Source organism: Gorilla gorilla, chromosome 17 (genome assembly GCF_029281585.2).
Source record: "Gorilla gorilla gorilla isolate KB3781 chromosome 17, NHGRI_mGorGor1-v2.1_pri, whole genome shotgun sequence".
Classification (NCBI taxonomy): Eukaryota; Metazoa; Chordata; class Mammalia; order Primates; family Hominidae; genus Gorilla; species Gorilla gorilla.
In genome coordinates this window covers 38,540,001-38,555,596 of record NC_073241.2, presented here as the reverse complement: position 1 = coordinate 38,555,596, position 15,596 = coordinate 38,540,001, and the positions used below count along the sequence as shown (strand labels likewise).

Here is a 15,596-nt window from a genome sequence, read left to right as displayed (position 1 = left end):
AGTTTTGGTAAGCTGTATTTTTTTCATTTGTTCATTCCATCTAAGTTGTCAAATGTGTTGACATAAAGTTGTTTATAATCTTCCCAGGTTATGATTTTGATATAGAGAGACTCTATAACACTATAACCTCTTTTAAACCTAATACTGGTAATTTGTGTTTCTTTCTTGTTAGAGATTTATTCATTTTGTTAAACTTTTCAAAGAATAATATTTTGCTTTCCTCATTTCCTCCTGGTTTGTTTTCAATTTCTTTGATTTTTGCTCTTCATTATTTCCTTTCTTCTTATTGGGTTTAATTTCTTGTCTTTTTCTAGACTCTTAGGGTGGAAATGAAAATCAATTATTTTAAGGCTTTCTTCCTTTTGAATGTAAGCAATTAAAGCTATGAATGCTACATCTAAGAACTGCTTTAGCTACATCTCACAAATTTTGATATGTGTTATTTTCGCTGTCATTAAGTTTGAAATACTTCTCATTTCCTTGTTATTTCTTCCTAGAATCACAGTTTATTTAGAAGTTTATTGTTTAATTTCCAAATATCTGGGGACTTTCTACATACTTTGCTGTTATTCTCATTTAATCCCATTGTGGCCAGAAAGCATGCTCGAAGATGCTCAGTATTTTATAATTTGTTGAGACTTACTTTTGGCCCGAGGTCTGCTCTATCTTGGTGAAAATTCCACATCAACTTGGGAAGAGCATTTTGTCCTTGTTAGGTGTAGGTTTCTATAGATATCAGCTCATTAGAGGTGGCTTATACTTCAGACCTTCTGGTTTTTTAAGCATGTTAAAAGATCCAACTAGGACTGTGGATTTGTTTGCTTCTCCCTTTTGTTCTTTCAGATATTATATTTTGAATTGCTGTATACACATTTATATTTGTTATGTCTTCCTGATGTTCTGACCCTTTTCGACATAATGAACTAGTCCTCTCTGTTCTCAATAAACCTCTTATCTTGCAGCCTATTTTGCTTGATGTTAATATAGACACTCTAGGTTTCTCACAGTTGATGGGTTAAATAGTGTAGTGGGTTAAATAGTGCTCCTCCATAATTCACTTCCACCTGGAACCTCAGAATGTGACCTTATTTGTAAATCATATTTGTAGATTGTAATTAAAGTAAGGATCAAAATGAGATCACATTGGATTAGGATGAGCTCCACATCCAATAAGACTGAACTTATAAGGACACACAGGGACAGAAGAAAGAAGGCCATGAAAAGACAAAGCAGAGATTGGAGTGATGCTGCCACAAGCCAAGAAGTGCTAGGAGCCACCAGAGGCTGAAAGAGGCCAAGAAGTAGCCTCCCCTAGAGGTTTCAGAGGGATGTGGCCTTGCCAACACCTTGACTTTGCCTTCTGGTCTCTAGAACTGTGAGATAATGAATTTCTGTTGTTTTAACCTTCTCAGCTTTTAATTTCTGACCACAGCCCTGGGAAATTAATACAGCATATACCTTAGTAAGTTTATGCTACAACATAATATCATGGACTGAGTGACTTAACAATTTATTTTACCTCAGTTCTAGAAGCTGCCAGTCCAAGATCAGAATGCCAGGTGGCTGTCTTCTGGAGGGGTCCTCTTCCTGGTGAGTAGATGGCCACCTCACTGTGCCCTCACATGGCAGGAACAGTGTAAGCAAGCTCTCTGGTGTCTCTTCTTATAAGGGCACTCATCCTATCACAGGGCCCCACCCGCAGGACCTCACCTAACCCTCATTACCTCCCAAAGGCTCCATCTCCACAAACCATCACACTGGGGGTTAGGACTTCAACATATGAATTTGAAAGAGACACATTCAGTCCATAACACCATGGTATATATTTTCATTCTTTTTACTACTAACCTACTTGTGTCTGTATTTAAGATGTGTTCCTTATAAACAGCACTGAGTTGGGTCTTTTCCTTTTAATCCACTCTGACATTCTCTGGTCCTTTATTTTGGGGGTGGCAGCAGTTAGTCCATTTATATTTAATTATAGTTGAATTTAAATCTGCCACTTTGATATTTGTTTCCTATTGAGTTCATTTGTTTGTTTCCCTCTGCTCCTCCTTTCTTTGGGTGTAATTGAATCTTTTTGGTATTTCAGTTTTATTTCCCCATTGGCTTTTAAGACATACTACTTTGCATTATTTTTTAGTGGTTGCTGTAAGGCTGCATTTTACCAAATGATAGCTACTAACTAATGTGGCTATTTAAATTTAAAATTTAAGCTAATTAAAATTATATAAAATTAAAATTTAGTTCCTTAGTCACAAAACCCACATTGCAAGTGTTCAATGAATATGTGTGACTAGCGGCTATCTTATATATGACAAAGCAGTTATAGACTATTTCTAACACTGCAAAAAGTTGTATTGGTGATTTATCACAATCTACTTACAGTTAATATACTATTTAACATAAAATATAGGGATTTTGTGAGCATGTAATTCCTTTACCCCCATCTTTTGCAACGTTTTCATATATTTCACATATATTTCATCTATATACATCATAAGCCCACAATACTAATATTTTTTCTTGAAGAGGAATATGATTTTTTAAGTTTAAAAGGAAAGAATATGGCTGGGTGTGGTGGCTCAGGCCTGTAATCCCAGTACTTTGGGAGGCCGAGGCGGGCGGATCACAAGCTCAGGAGATCGAGACCATCCTGGCTAACATGGTGAAACCCGTCTCTACTAAAAAATACAAAAAATTAGCCGGGCGTGGTGGCGGGCGCCTGTAGTCCCAGCTAGTCGGTAGGCTGAGGCAGGAGAATGGCGTGAACCCGGGAGGTGGAGCTTGCAGTGAGCCGAGATCGCACCACTGCACTCCAGCCTGGACGACAGAGCGAGATTCCGTCTCAAAAAAAAAAAAAAAAAAAAAAAAGGAAAGAATACACATAGTTTTTATATTTACCCACATATTTACCATTTCTGCTGATCTTTATTTTTCCCCTAATCTGATACCATCTTTTGACATATACCCCCTAAAGAGTTCCATTTATCATTTTTCATAGTGTGGGTCAACTGATGACAAACTCTCTCAGATTTTTATCTTATTTTTTACCTTTATTATTGAAATATAACTTTGCATCACATAAAATTCTAGGTTAATCGTTGTTTTTCAGCAGTTCAACTGTGTTGTTCTAGTGCCTTTTGGCCTTTATTGTTTCCAGTAAAAAGCTAACATTATTCATATGTTGTTTATCACACATAATGTCTCTTTTTTCTTCAGCTGCTTTTATAATTTTCTCTTCATATTTGGAGTTCAGCAATGTTACTATATGTACATAGGTCTGATTTTCTATGTATTGGTCCTGCCTGTGGTTCATTGGGTTTCTTGGATTTATAAATTGTCTTTTACCAAGTATCAGAAATTTGAAGCCACTATTTCTTCCAAAATTTTCTTTTTCCTCACTTCCTAAGACTCTGCACTTATATTAGACCAGATTATATTGACCAACAGGTCTCTGAAGATCTGTGTGTTTTTCTTCCACTGCTTTTCTTCCATCTTTTTTCAGATAGGATCATTTCTATTGATCTATTTTGTAGTTCCTCAATTTATTCTGTCTTCAGTCTGCTGGTAGGCACCTCCAGTGAATTTTTACTTCAGTTATAGTAATTTTCAATTTCAGTATTTCCATTTATTTCTTGCTATGCTTCAATTTCTTGCTGAGATTCTCCATTTGCTCATTTATTATGTGTATCTCTTCTTTTAAACATGTGAACATATTTATAATAGCTGCTTTAAAATCCTTGTCTGCTGATTGTTACAGTTAAGTCATCTAGGCATCAATTTACATCAAATTTTGTGGGTCACATTTTCCTGTTTCTGTGCATGTCTAGTGTGCTTTTTGTTTGACACTGGACATTATGAGTGATATGTTGTAGAGACTTGGAGTTCTGTTTTATTTCTCTAATGAATGATTTTTGTTTTCTTATTATAAAAAGTTCACTTGGTTTGACTCAGACTCCAAACTCTGTCTCCCCTAAAGTGAGAAGCACCTGAAATCTTTGTTCTTTTAGCTTTTCTAGTATTTTGACAGGCCACTGAGGTCTCCCTCATCCATTGTTGTTCAGTGATCTGCCAAAGATTTGAGTAGATTTGATATACAAATGTGAGGGGGTCACACCTCTGAAGTTTCTTTCCTTCTAGGATTTCACTGCTAATGGTCTGGTTTTTCTCCCAGCTCCAAATTGTATTCTGTGATATTTCAAGTCAGAAAGTACAGCCAGCTTCATGGGCCTGTGACCTGCAAATTCATACAAGGGCCACACACATGGTTTAATGTTCTGCTATCACTGTCTTGAAATTATTAGTTTTTCAATGAGGGGCCACATTTTAACTGACGTACTTAAGTATAAAAATCCATTCTAGGCCTGGTGTGGTGGCTCACGCCTATAATCCCAATACTTTGGGAGGCCAAGGTGGGAGGATCCCTTGAGCCTAGGCGTTTCAGATCAGCCTAGACAACATAGTGAAAACTCGTCTTTACTAAAAATAAAAATTAAAACAATTAGCCAGGCCTGATGGTGCACATCTGTAATCCTGGCTATTCTGGAAGCTGAGGCAGGAGGATTACTTGAGCCCAGGAGTTCTATATTGCAGTGAGCTATGATCATGCCACTGCATTCCAGCCTGGGTGACAGAGAGAGATCCTGTCTTAAAAAAAAAATCCATAAAATATTTGTTTTCATTTTCAGCTGACTTTAGTATACAAAATATTATCCTTCTTGTATGATACTGATAAAGTTTAGCTAATAAATTATAATAGAAAAGCAATTGCTGTAAGTCTCTTGGGTCTCAGTTTCTTAAAAAGCCTTTCCTGCCTCACACACTACTCTTCCCCATCTCGATTTAAACAGGACCTTCCTTTATACTCTGAGAATACTGTTTTTTCCCTTCATGGCATTAGCGTAATTTACAATTAATATATTTACTTGTGTTTTTATGATTGAGTATATTTCTACCTCATTAGTCTATAAATTCCATGAGGACCCCTGTCTTTGCCTCACCCAGCACCAACAAGAATGCCTAGCGTACTGTAGGCACTTAATTAAATGGATGAATGGATAAATGGATAGATGGATGAGTGAATGAATAGCGAAAATGACAGTGATATTTAGTAACTTTTTCTATTTTCCCAAGTTAGATTTTCTATAGTCCTCCTTTCTTTTGCTCAAATATCTAAAAGTATGCCATAATTTTAGCAACATTTGGGGAACAATGTTAGGTCAAAAGTAGTACATGTATGCACATTTGATATTAGTAGGACCCCCAAAAGAAATGTGAATGCCGGATCTCCAACTTCTTGATTTAAAAATGTAATCCAGGCCTGGCGCGCTGGCTTACGCCTGTAATCCCAGCACTTTGGGAGGCAAGGTGGGTGCATCCCTCGAGGTCAGGAGTTCGAGACCAGCCTGGCCAACATGGTGAAACCGTCTCTACTAAAAATTCAGAAAAAAGAAAAAAAAGAAAAATTAGCTGGGAGTGGTGGTGGGTGCCTGCAGTCCCAGCTACTCGGGAGGCTGAGGCAGTAGAACCACTGGAACCGGGGAGGCGAAGGTTGCAGTGAGCCGTGATTGCACCACTGCACTCCAGCCTGGGCAACAGAGCCAGACTGTTTCAAAAAGAAAAAATGTAATCCAGTGTAGTATTTACATCTAGTGCCAACGGGTACAGTGCACACTGTGCTGCATGCTGTTTCATTAAGCAGCCTAATCTGGTGTGTTAATGAGAGATGTATTTAACTATCAGCTATAATATTCCATGTCATTTTCCAAGGAACACATCTTACAGCAGGTTTTTCACAAGCTATATTGAAATGTTCACCTGTTGCAGAAGCTCTATAAGATGCTGTGCATTCAGCGGGAAATAACCGAAGACATAGCACCTCTGGCAGGCTTCTTTCTCAGCGTCATGGAGAGAGCGCACCCAGTCTGAAGGCGCATCTGCTCCTCTCTGCGCTGTATTGTGGATTAACAAAATACAGTGTATAATCTCATATTCTCATTTCAGCAAATATAAATAGTACATGGCAATTATATGTGCTCGGTTTTCATTTTTAAGGGTGGAGATTGTTGAAAATGGTGTCGTGGACCAGACTCCAGAATTGGAGATTTTGTAGAGATCAAAGGTATAGTACTATTAAAGTAGAGATAAAGAGTGTGCAGACGTGGGTGTAAGATAATGAGCAGAAAAGGGAGTGGCAAGGTGCAGAGATCTCTGCAAGAAATGGATTGGGGAAATTGAAGGCTTTAAAGCCACGGTCTCTATTCCTACACCCAGCTTTCCGTCCTCAGTTACTATCGCCCAAGATCAAAGCCACCCTGGTTTTCTGATTGCCGCAACTGCGGCTCCAGGTACTGAGTGCACAGCCACTGCGGCACTGTCCGCAGCTGCGCGCCGGGCTCAGACGGCATTATTTACGGTACAGAATACTCGCCCGCGCGACGGTATTTACGGTAACGGGGACCAGCCTGGGAGGCAGTATTTACGGTAACGAAAGCCAGCTGTATTTACGGTAGCGAGGGCTGGACCGGCGGCGGCATTTACGGTAACGGGGGCCGGGCTCGCGGAGGCCCGTCGGTTCGGTCCGCTCTGGGCGTTAGCAAGTGATCTCCAGCCAAGGCGGCCGCCACCCCTTGCACACAGCAGAAAATGCAAAATGACCCTCTGGGGCAGTGAGGGGCTGTGGCCCTCGGCCCCGGCCTGCCGCACCCCCTTCCCGCAGCTGGCGGCCGGCAGCGCCGAACAGGGTCCGGGTGCAGCCCCCTCCCGCCCCTCCGCTGAGGCGCCGGCCTGAACTGGGCGCGGGAACCAGGCCGCCCTCCGCGCCCAGCCCGCCCTAGTCCCGCGCGCCGCCCCCGCTGTGCCGCGCCCACATGGGTCTGTGCTACAGTCTGCGGCCGCTGCTTTTCGGGGGCCCAGGGGACGACCCCTGCGCGGCCTCGGAGCCGCCGGTGGAGGACTCGCAGCCCGCCCGGGCCCCGGCCCTGGCCCCAGTCCGGGCGGCCGCAAGGGACACGGCCCGGACCCTGCTCCCTCGGGGCGGCGAAGGGAGCCCGGCATGCGCTCGGCCCAAAGCAGACAAGCCGAAGGAGAAGCGGCAGCGCACCGAGCAGCTGAGCGCCGAGGAGCGCGAGGCGGCCAAGGAGCGTGAGGCGGTCAAGGAGGCGAGGAAAGTGAGCCGGGGCATCGACCGCATGCTGCGCGAGCAGAAGCGCGACCTGCAGCAGACGCACCGGCTCCTGCTGCTCGGTAGGTCCCGGCCGCGAGGTCGGCTGACGCCCCGGGGACAGCGCGCCGGGCCCGCGGGGGCGGCGGGCACCGGGGAGCGGCGGCGGGAGGGGCTCCTGAATCCCGAGACTGGACCCGGACGGGCGGCGGGCGCGGACGGGCTACAGAGCGTTTAAACTGTGGGTGGAATGGTTCCCCTGACCTAGCCGGGAGGACACTACGGGCTGATTCTGCCCCTCCCAGTGCCTGGAGCTTACTGCCGCTCGCTCGCTCTAATTAATGAGCCTCTCTGGGAAGTCTCCCCCTCGATTGATCACCTTCCACAGGGTCTAATCCCCGGGGATGTCTACCCTAGCCTCTCACTTCCTGCTACACGAGGAGGCTAGCAGTTTGTTTTAAGAACACAGATGAAAGGAGATTTATAAGGCCTTTTAGCTTAACCGCAAAGCTTTTATTCCAATCACCGTGTTGTGGGTGGGTGTGGCCTGCTGCCTTTTGAGAAAGAACTTGAGCTCCACTTGCATTTTTTTTTATTATACTTTAAGTTTTAGGGTACATGTGCACAATGTGCAGGTTAGTTACATATGTATACATGTGCCATGCTGGTGTGCTGCACCCATTAACTCGTCATTTAGCATTAGGTATATCTCCTAAAGCTATGCCTCCCCCCTCCCCCCACCCCACAAGAGTCCCCAGAGTGTGATGTTCCCCTTGTGTCCATGTGTTCTCATTGTTCAATTCCCACCTATGAGTGAGAATATGCGGTGTTTGTTTTTTTGTTCTTGCGATAGTTTACTGAGAATGATGATTTCCAATTTCATCCATGTCCCTACAAAGGACATGAAGTCATCATTTTTTATGGCTGCATAGTATTCCACGGTGTATATGTGTCACATTTTCTTAATCCAGTCTATCATTGTTGGACATTTGGGTTGGTTCCAAGTCTTTGCTATTGTGAATAGTGCTGCAATAAACATACGCGTGCATGTGTCTTTATAGCAGCATGATTTATAGTCCTTTGGGTGGGTATATACCCAGTAATGGGATGGCTGGGTCAAATGGTATTTCTAGTTCTAGATCCCTGAGGAATCGCCACACTGACTTCCACAATGGTTGAACTAGTTTACAGTCCCACCAACAGTGTAAAAGTGTTCCTATTTTTCCACATCTTCTCCACCACCTGTTGTTTCCTGACTTTTTAATGACTGCCATTCTAACTGGTGTGAGATGGTATCTCATAGTGGTTTTGATTTGCATTTCTCTGATGGCCAGTGATGGTGAGCATTTTTTCATGTGTGTTTTGGCTGCATAAATGTCTTCTTTTGAGAAGTGTCTGTTCATGTCCTTCACCCACTTTTTGATGGGGTTGTTTGTTTTTTTCTTGTAAATTTGTTTGAGTTCATTGTAGATTCTGGATATTAGCCCTTTGTCAGATGAGTAGGTTGCGAAAATTTTCTCCCATTTTGTAGGTTGCCTGTTCACTCTGATGGTAGTTTCTTTCGCTGTGCAAAAGCTCTTTAGTTTAATTAGATCCCATTTGTCAATTTTGGCTTTTGTTGCCATTGCTTTTGGTGTTTTAGACATGAAGTCCTTGCCCATGCCTATGTCCTGAATGGTAATGCCTAGGTTTTCTTCTAGGGTTTTTATGGTTTTAGGTCTAACGTTTAAGTCTTTAATCCATCTTGAATTAATTTTTGTATAAGGTGTAAGGAAGGGATCCAGTTTCAGCTTTCTACATATGGCTAGCCAGTTTTCCCAGCACCATTTATTAAATAGGGAATCCTTTCCCCATTGCTTGTTTTTCTCAGGTTTCTCAAAGCACTTGCATTTTACTTTGGAAGCTCAACCCCGGCTCTGGGAGGTTTGCTCCGCTTGAGAACCAGCTGCACCAAAGGGTGGCGGGCCCCAGTGTGCTCGCTGTGTAACTGCGTGCAGGAGGGCGGGTGCAGAATCCCAGCGTTTTCAAGGAACCAAATGCTTGCTCTCCTAGTAGTATTTTTCAGAGCTTAGCTGTAGCAAATACGTGTGCTCTTACAACAATTAGAAAACATGGTTCTATGCACTCTACCGTAGAATGAAAACAAAATCACAATTTCCTGATACTACTTGTTGCCTTTTAAATTTTAAGACAAAATAATAATAATTGGGCTTTTGATCTCAATTTTGTGAGATGTAAGGAAGAACACTCGTTCAGGTCTGTGCTCTCTGCTATGCATGGGAGAAGGAGCTATTCCATGACTTTAGCGAGATGCCTGCTTATAAATGAATGCAACTTTCATTTAAGATCTAGAATACAATAAATATTGAGTTTGAGAGGACTTGTCCACTGCAAGAATGAATAATTTAAAACAACATAAACCTAGCTGTTGTATCCTGGTGAAATATCTAATTTCTAAAGCAAAGGGAAATATTTTTGAAGAAACAACAACAAAAAACAGTAAATACTCAGGTTATCTCAACAGGGACGCGGGCTGAGCAGTAGCAGAGCTCTCCCCTCCAGTGCTCACCTCCAGAATATCGCAGAGCACATGTTTCCAGAGGTCTGATACAGAAGTGTAACTTTAGAATTTCATACCTTGTTAAACCATTGTTGGTGTGTGAGGGTAAAATAAATCTTCGGATATGCAAGTACTCAAAGTATACCCTCATCCACATATTTTTCTGGAAGGAAACTTAAAAAAAAAATAGAGACACAGCGGTGGCTCATGCCTGTAATCCCAGCACTTTGAGAAGCTGGGGCTGGTGGATCACTTGATCTCAGGAGTTCAAGACCAGCCTGGGTAGCATAGTAAAACCCCATCTCTACAAAAAAATACGAAAATTAGCCAGGTGGTGCGCAGGAGACCCTGTCTCAAAAATAAATAAATAAATAAAAGAATAGAGACAAGTCTCACTACGTTGGCCAGGCTGATCTCAAACTCCTGGGCTCAACTGACCCACCCACTTCAGCATCCTAAAGTGCTGGGATTATAGGCATGAGCCACCATGCTTTACCTGGAAAGACATTAATTGGAAATTACTTCAGCCAAAATTTTTTAAATGCATCAAATTAAAATAATTCAAAAAGGGGAGAATTTTTTTAAAGGGGGGAGAGTTGTCATCTCAAGAAACTGACACAAAAACAATAAGACAAATAGGATCAGGAGTTGTGACAATATAGTGTTGTTTTGATGTGATTCTACAGTTGAACATAATTTTAAAATAATAAAAGGATATGAGAAGCAGAAAATGCTTTATATATAATAAAAGTTATTAGACTATGAATCTGTGAAAAACAAATGTGATGAGATATGGTCTGAAGAATAGAATGGTGAGCTCTAAAGAGTCAGCTTCTTGTAACACATTTGAAAGTACTCTTTGAAGACATCATCTCACAGCCTCATAGAGTTTATATATCAGCATCATATCTAAAATGACATAAAATCAAATGACTCACTTTTCAGGGGGAGTGTATTGTATCCTCCACCCAGCAATATCTACACTAAAACGCATACTGTTACATGGGGTTGACATTGTTTATCAATTTTATATAGATTTGAGTTAAACACACAAAGGTTCTTGATTTTATTAGGCTTTAAAATGGATTTAGCTGGAAATTTTTGAGTCAGAAATACGACTTATTGACCATTAATATCCTCAGATAATTACTTATGCTGCCATTGTGTTTAACAGCCATTTATTCTTGCTCGCTGACCACATTCATTTGTTTATTCTGGAAATGTGTACCGAAAGCTGGGCATTGGGTTCAGAGACCTCAGACCCAGGGAAGGTGCACTTGCTCCAGCAGTGTCTTTTTTTTTTTTTTTTTTTTAAATCCCAGCACTTTAGGATGCTGAGGTGGGCAGATCACTTGAGGCCAGGAGTTCAAGACCAGCCTGGGCAACATAGTAAGACTATGTCGCTGTTTTTTTTTTTTTTTTTTTTTTAGACAGGATCTCACTTTGTCACTCAGTCAGGAGTGCAGTGGTGTGATCATGGCTCACTGCAGCCTGGACCTCCCCAGCTCAAGCAATCTTCCTGCCTCAGCCCCACAAGTAGCTGGGACTACAGGTACATGCTACCACGGCTGACTAACTTTTGTATTTTATATAGAGATGGGGTTTCACCATGTTACCCCGGCTGGTCTTGGACTTCTGAGATCAAGTGATCCACCTGTCTTGGCCCACAGTGCTGGGATTACAGGTATGAGCCCTTGTGTCCAGTCAAGTGCCCTTTATCACTCCATGCCTGCTAGTGTGAGGTGAGTCCCGTCTCCCATCATGATGAGTCCTCAAGAAGACCTTCCCAGAGTCCTCTAGTGGAAATAAAGGTTTAACTCCCTGTGTCCTGTGAATTCTTTGTGCTCCTCTCATGGAGCACTGGGGTACATTGCTCCATAGGTGTCTTGGTGCTCTGTCTCCCCCATGGGGTCGATCCTGATGACTCAGCTTTCTTTCCTGCACAGGACGTAGCACCCCACACAATCCTCTGGCAACAACACAAGAATCTGGGAGCCACTGTGACTATGAGGAGATATGCTCCCATTTTAATTTTTAGATGGAGCATGGTTGAAGCATGCCATGGCTGGATTTTAAGCAGGTGCAGAGGTGGGATGGAACTTTCCAGTTAGAAGGCAGTGGTCAAGACAAGGAATCATGGGATCCAAACTAGAGCAGTGTGGTATAGTAGGAGTGGGGAGCTCACGGGCTTGGGGAGCAGGTCAGATGACTGGGTGCGGAGGGTAGGTAATGAGAGGAATTCTCAGATAACTCCCATGGTCTTGAGCATGAGGTATGTGTTAGTCAGCTTGCTTACCTACCAAAATACAACAGGCTGAATGACCAAAAACAGACGTTTATTTTCTCACAATTCTGGAGGTTGGAAGTCTAAGATCAAGGTGCCAGCAGGGTTGGTTTCTGGTGAGGGCGCCCTTCCTGGCTTGCAAACGGCCACCTTCTCACAGTATCCTCACATGGCCTTTCCTCTGTGTGCACACAAAAAGAGGGAGAGATCTCCGGTGTCTCTTCCTCTTCTTACGAGGACACTGCGGGATTAGGGCCCCACCTTACGGCCTCATCTTACCTTAATTACCTACTTAAGGGCCCTATGTCCAAATACAGTCATGTGGGGGGTTAGGGCTTCAACATATGAATTCAGGGGGATGGGAAGCACAATTCAGTCCGTAACAAGGGCTAAGGCGGCGAGTGCGTGCCCTGTCTAAAAGGGACAGCTGCATCCTAGCTTCATCCCACTGTGGCTTTGTGAGAACACAGGCCCAAAGTTGCCAGGTCTTCGGAATTTCTGAAACCTACCTATTTTTAAGCATTTGCTCAAATTAATAAAATGTGATCTACATGGCTAATACAGTCACGGGCTGCTGGCTCTTACCGCTGATCTAACCTAGGTCACACAGACTTTTCTGCAGGCTGTGCACTAGGCTTTCGGGGCTCACGCACATGAGAGACCATTGGCAGAGGCCCTGGGTCTACACCAATTAAAAGCATACTTGATGTGAATTGGTGTGAATCAAAATATTTAATCTGCCAAATGAACACATATAGCAAACAAAGCTGTGTTCACCATTCTTCAGGTGAATTTTTCTGCTATTGAGTTCATGGAGTTGTAACAGAGTCAATGCCATTGATTTTTCTTCATCTTTCATTGACTGTGTTCACTACCTTCCTGTTGGGGAAGGGTTATCACGTTCCACTCAACTACTCTTTTAATATGATTCTTTTCCTGGATTGTTATTCGAATTTTAAATCCTCAACTGTAGATAGGATTTGTCTTTTTTCCTTTTTTCAATTATTTCTTGTTATGGTTTATGTATTTGCTATTTCTCTGTCTGGAATACATCTTTCAAGAAGGAAGCAATCTCTTTGGGACATTTGCTGGCTTTCTTTTATATCAAAATGCTGGCATGATTTTAATCTGTGTCTTTAGTTACTGTCAGAGGAAGTGCCTGGTGCACACATGCTCAGACATGCACTCACGCACACACACACACACACACACACACACACACACACACACAAAGGAAAAAAACAGAAGGAATGTTTTCCACTCTGGGATTTTGATGACTTTTTTCCCAAGTAAATGTCTTTCTTAATGAAGGCAGAAGTGACCAAGGAAAGACAATAGTTTTGGAGTTGTGCAGTAGCCTTGGGCACATCCTTATTAACTTGCTGTCTTCGTTTTTTGCCACAGCCTCCTGTGGCACCGTGGCTTTCAAAGTCAGAAGAAATCCCAATACTCTGGCTATTCCTTATGTTTCTGAACTCACAAAAGCATAACACATCCTGGCCGAGCGCGGTGGCTTACCTCTGTAATCCCAGCACTTTGGGAGGCCGAGGCGGGTGGATCATGAGGTCAAGAGATCGAGACCATCCTGGCTAACATGGTGAAACCCTGTCTCTACTAAAAATACAAAAAAAATTAGCCAGGCGTGGTGGCGGGCACCTGTAGTCCCAGCTACTTGGGAGGCTGAGGCAGGAGAATGGCGTGAACCCGGAAGGCAGAGCTTGCAGTGAGCCGAGATTGTGCCACTGCACTTAAGCTTGGGCGACTGAGCAAGACTCTGCCTCAAAAAAAAAAAAAAAAAAGCACACATAACACATCCTTACAGCCTTAAAGAGAATGCAGTGATGTTGCATTTAAGTCAAAACTTTTATGTGGTATAACTTGTTATAGACCGTTATAGCAATGATACTAAAATTTTATAGGCTGGAAACTGCCGTTGTTTACATGAAGCCTAATTTCATCCCAGGGATTTATCTTGTTCTTTCACTTGGCAAAAGACCAGAAGTTCAGAACACTCTGTCAAAAATGCTCTCTTGGACTTGTCAACCCTCTCGCGTTTATTCACATGATTAATACTGGCCCTGAAAACAGGTAGTTTTGTCACTGGAATATATGACCATTTTATGAACACTTCCTTCAAAATTTAGGGATATCCTATGACCCACTAAAAGATGCAGAGGGGCGTATGTGATGGTTAGAGCACAGCACTGGAGTCAGACCTTGTCCGAGGCCCTTAGCACCCCCATCCTCCAGTTGCACAAACTTAAGTACACCCCCCAGAGCTTCAGTTTCCATCTCAATGATAATCCTAATCCCACTGGCTTATTGACAGGAGTAAATGAAATTAATTGAAATAATGTATATAAATTCACATAATGAGATCGCACATCCTAGCAAAGGACATCCAGCCCCAGGCGAACACAGCCCTCTGTGACTGAGCCAGGATCAAGCCCAGGCAGGCTGGCTTTGCCAAACATTAGCCAGTGACTGTGAGGCCAGCTGGAGGCAGCTGCAACAGCCCAGTCAAGAGATGTGAGGAGGCCGGGCACGGTGGTGCACGCCTGTAATCCCAGCGCTTTGGGAGGCTGAGGTGGGCGGGTCACCTGAGGTGAGGAGTTCGAGACCAGCCTGGCCACCATGGTGAAACCCCATCTCTACTAAAAATACAAAAATTAGCTGGTTACCAGCTAACTTTTAATTAGCTGGTGGTGGGTGCCTGTAATCCCAGCTTCTCAGGAGGCTAAGGTGGGAGTATCACTTGAACCTGGGAGGCGGAGTTTGTAGTGGGTTGAGATCGTGCCATTGCACTCCAGCCTGGGGGAGAGAGCAAGACTCAGTCTCAGAAAAAAAAAAAAGAGAGAGAGATGTGAGGAGGCGACCTCATTCAGATGCAGTGACAATGACAGGAAGGGGCAGACGTGTCTGTGGGTGTGGGCAAAATGGAATCCCGGGAACCTGGTGACTGATGAGATGGAGGGAAAGAAGAGCATCTGGGTGAAGAAATGTCACTGAACCCTTCAGTAAAATGGCAAGGACATTCTCCGAGTAAGGAATTTAAGAAGAGGAGGCAGTTGGAGGGAGAAGAGAACAGTGAGCTCCGGTCTAGATGTGTTGAGACTGAAGGGCCTTGGGTGTCCAGCGGGCAGTGGCTGGAGAGCAGCTGGGCATTTGCCTTGGGTCTCAGAGAGGCTGCAGAGCCAGAGATGGATGTGTCACCCAGAGTCATTAGTGCACTGGCCAGGTTGGACATGCCACCTGGGGACCACACGTCACCCGGAGAGGACATGCCACCTAGGGAGGACGTGCAGAGTGAGAAAGGAAGGGAGGAGGGCCCAGGATAGGAGGCCATGGGACTCCAGCCTTTCAAAAAGGGCTGGAGGAAGAAGAGTGTGAAGAATGACAGAGGGCTGGCAGCAGCCAAGAAAGGAAGAGGTTTCTGGAGGAAGGCAGTGGCCAGCAGTGTCACTTGGGAGCTCAGGGATAAAGAGGGCTGAGGCTGGGTGCGGTGGCTCATGCCTGTAATTCCAGCACTTTGGGAGGCCGGGGTGGGTGGATCATGAGGTCAAGAGATCAAGACCATCCTGGCCAAC

General features: G+C 43.7%; 1 protein-coding gene across 1 annotated transcript in view; it reads left to right on the top strand.

Annotated features, from left to right (window-relative positions):
- The first annotated feature begins 6,485 nt into the window (after window positions 1–6,485).
- GNAL (G protein subunit alpha L) overlaps window positions 6,486–15,596 on the top strand; it is a 189,361-nt gene continuing 180,250 nt past the window's right edge. Inside the window, exon 1 of the mRNA XM_031003599.3 lies at window positions 6,486–7,248. Coding sequence (XP_030859459.2) covers window positions 6,873–7,248 — 376 coding nt within the window. The 5' untranslated portion in view covers window positions 6,486–6,872. The remainder of the gene's footprint in view (window positions 7,249–15,596) is intronic.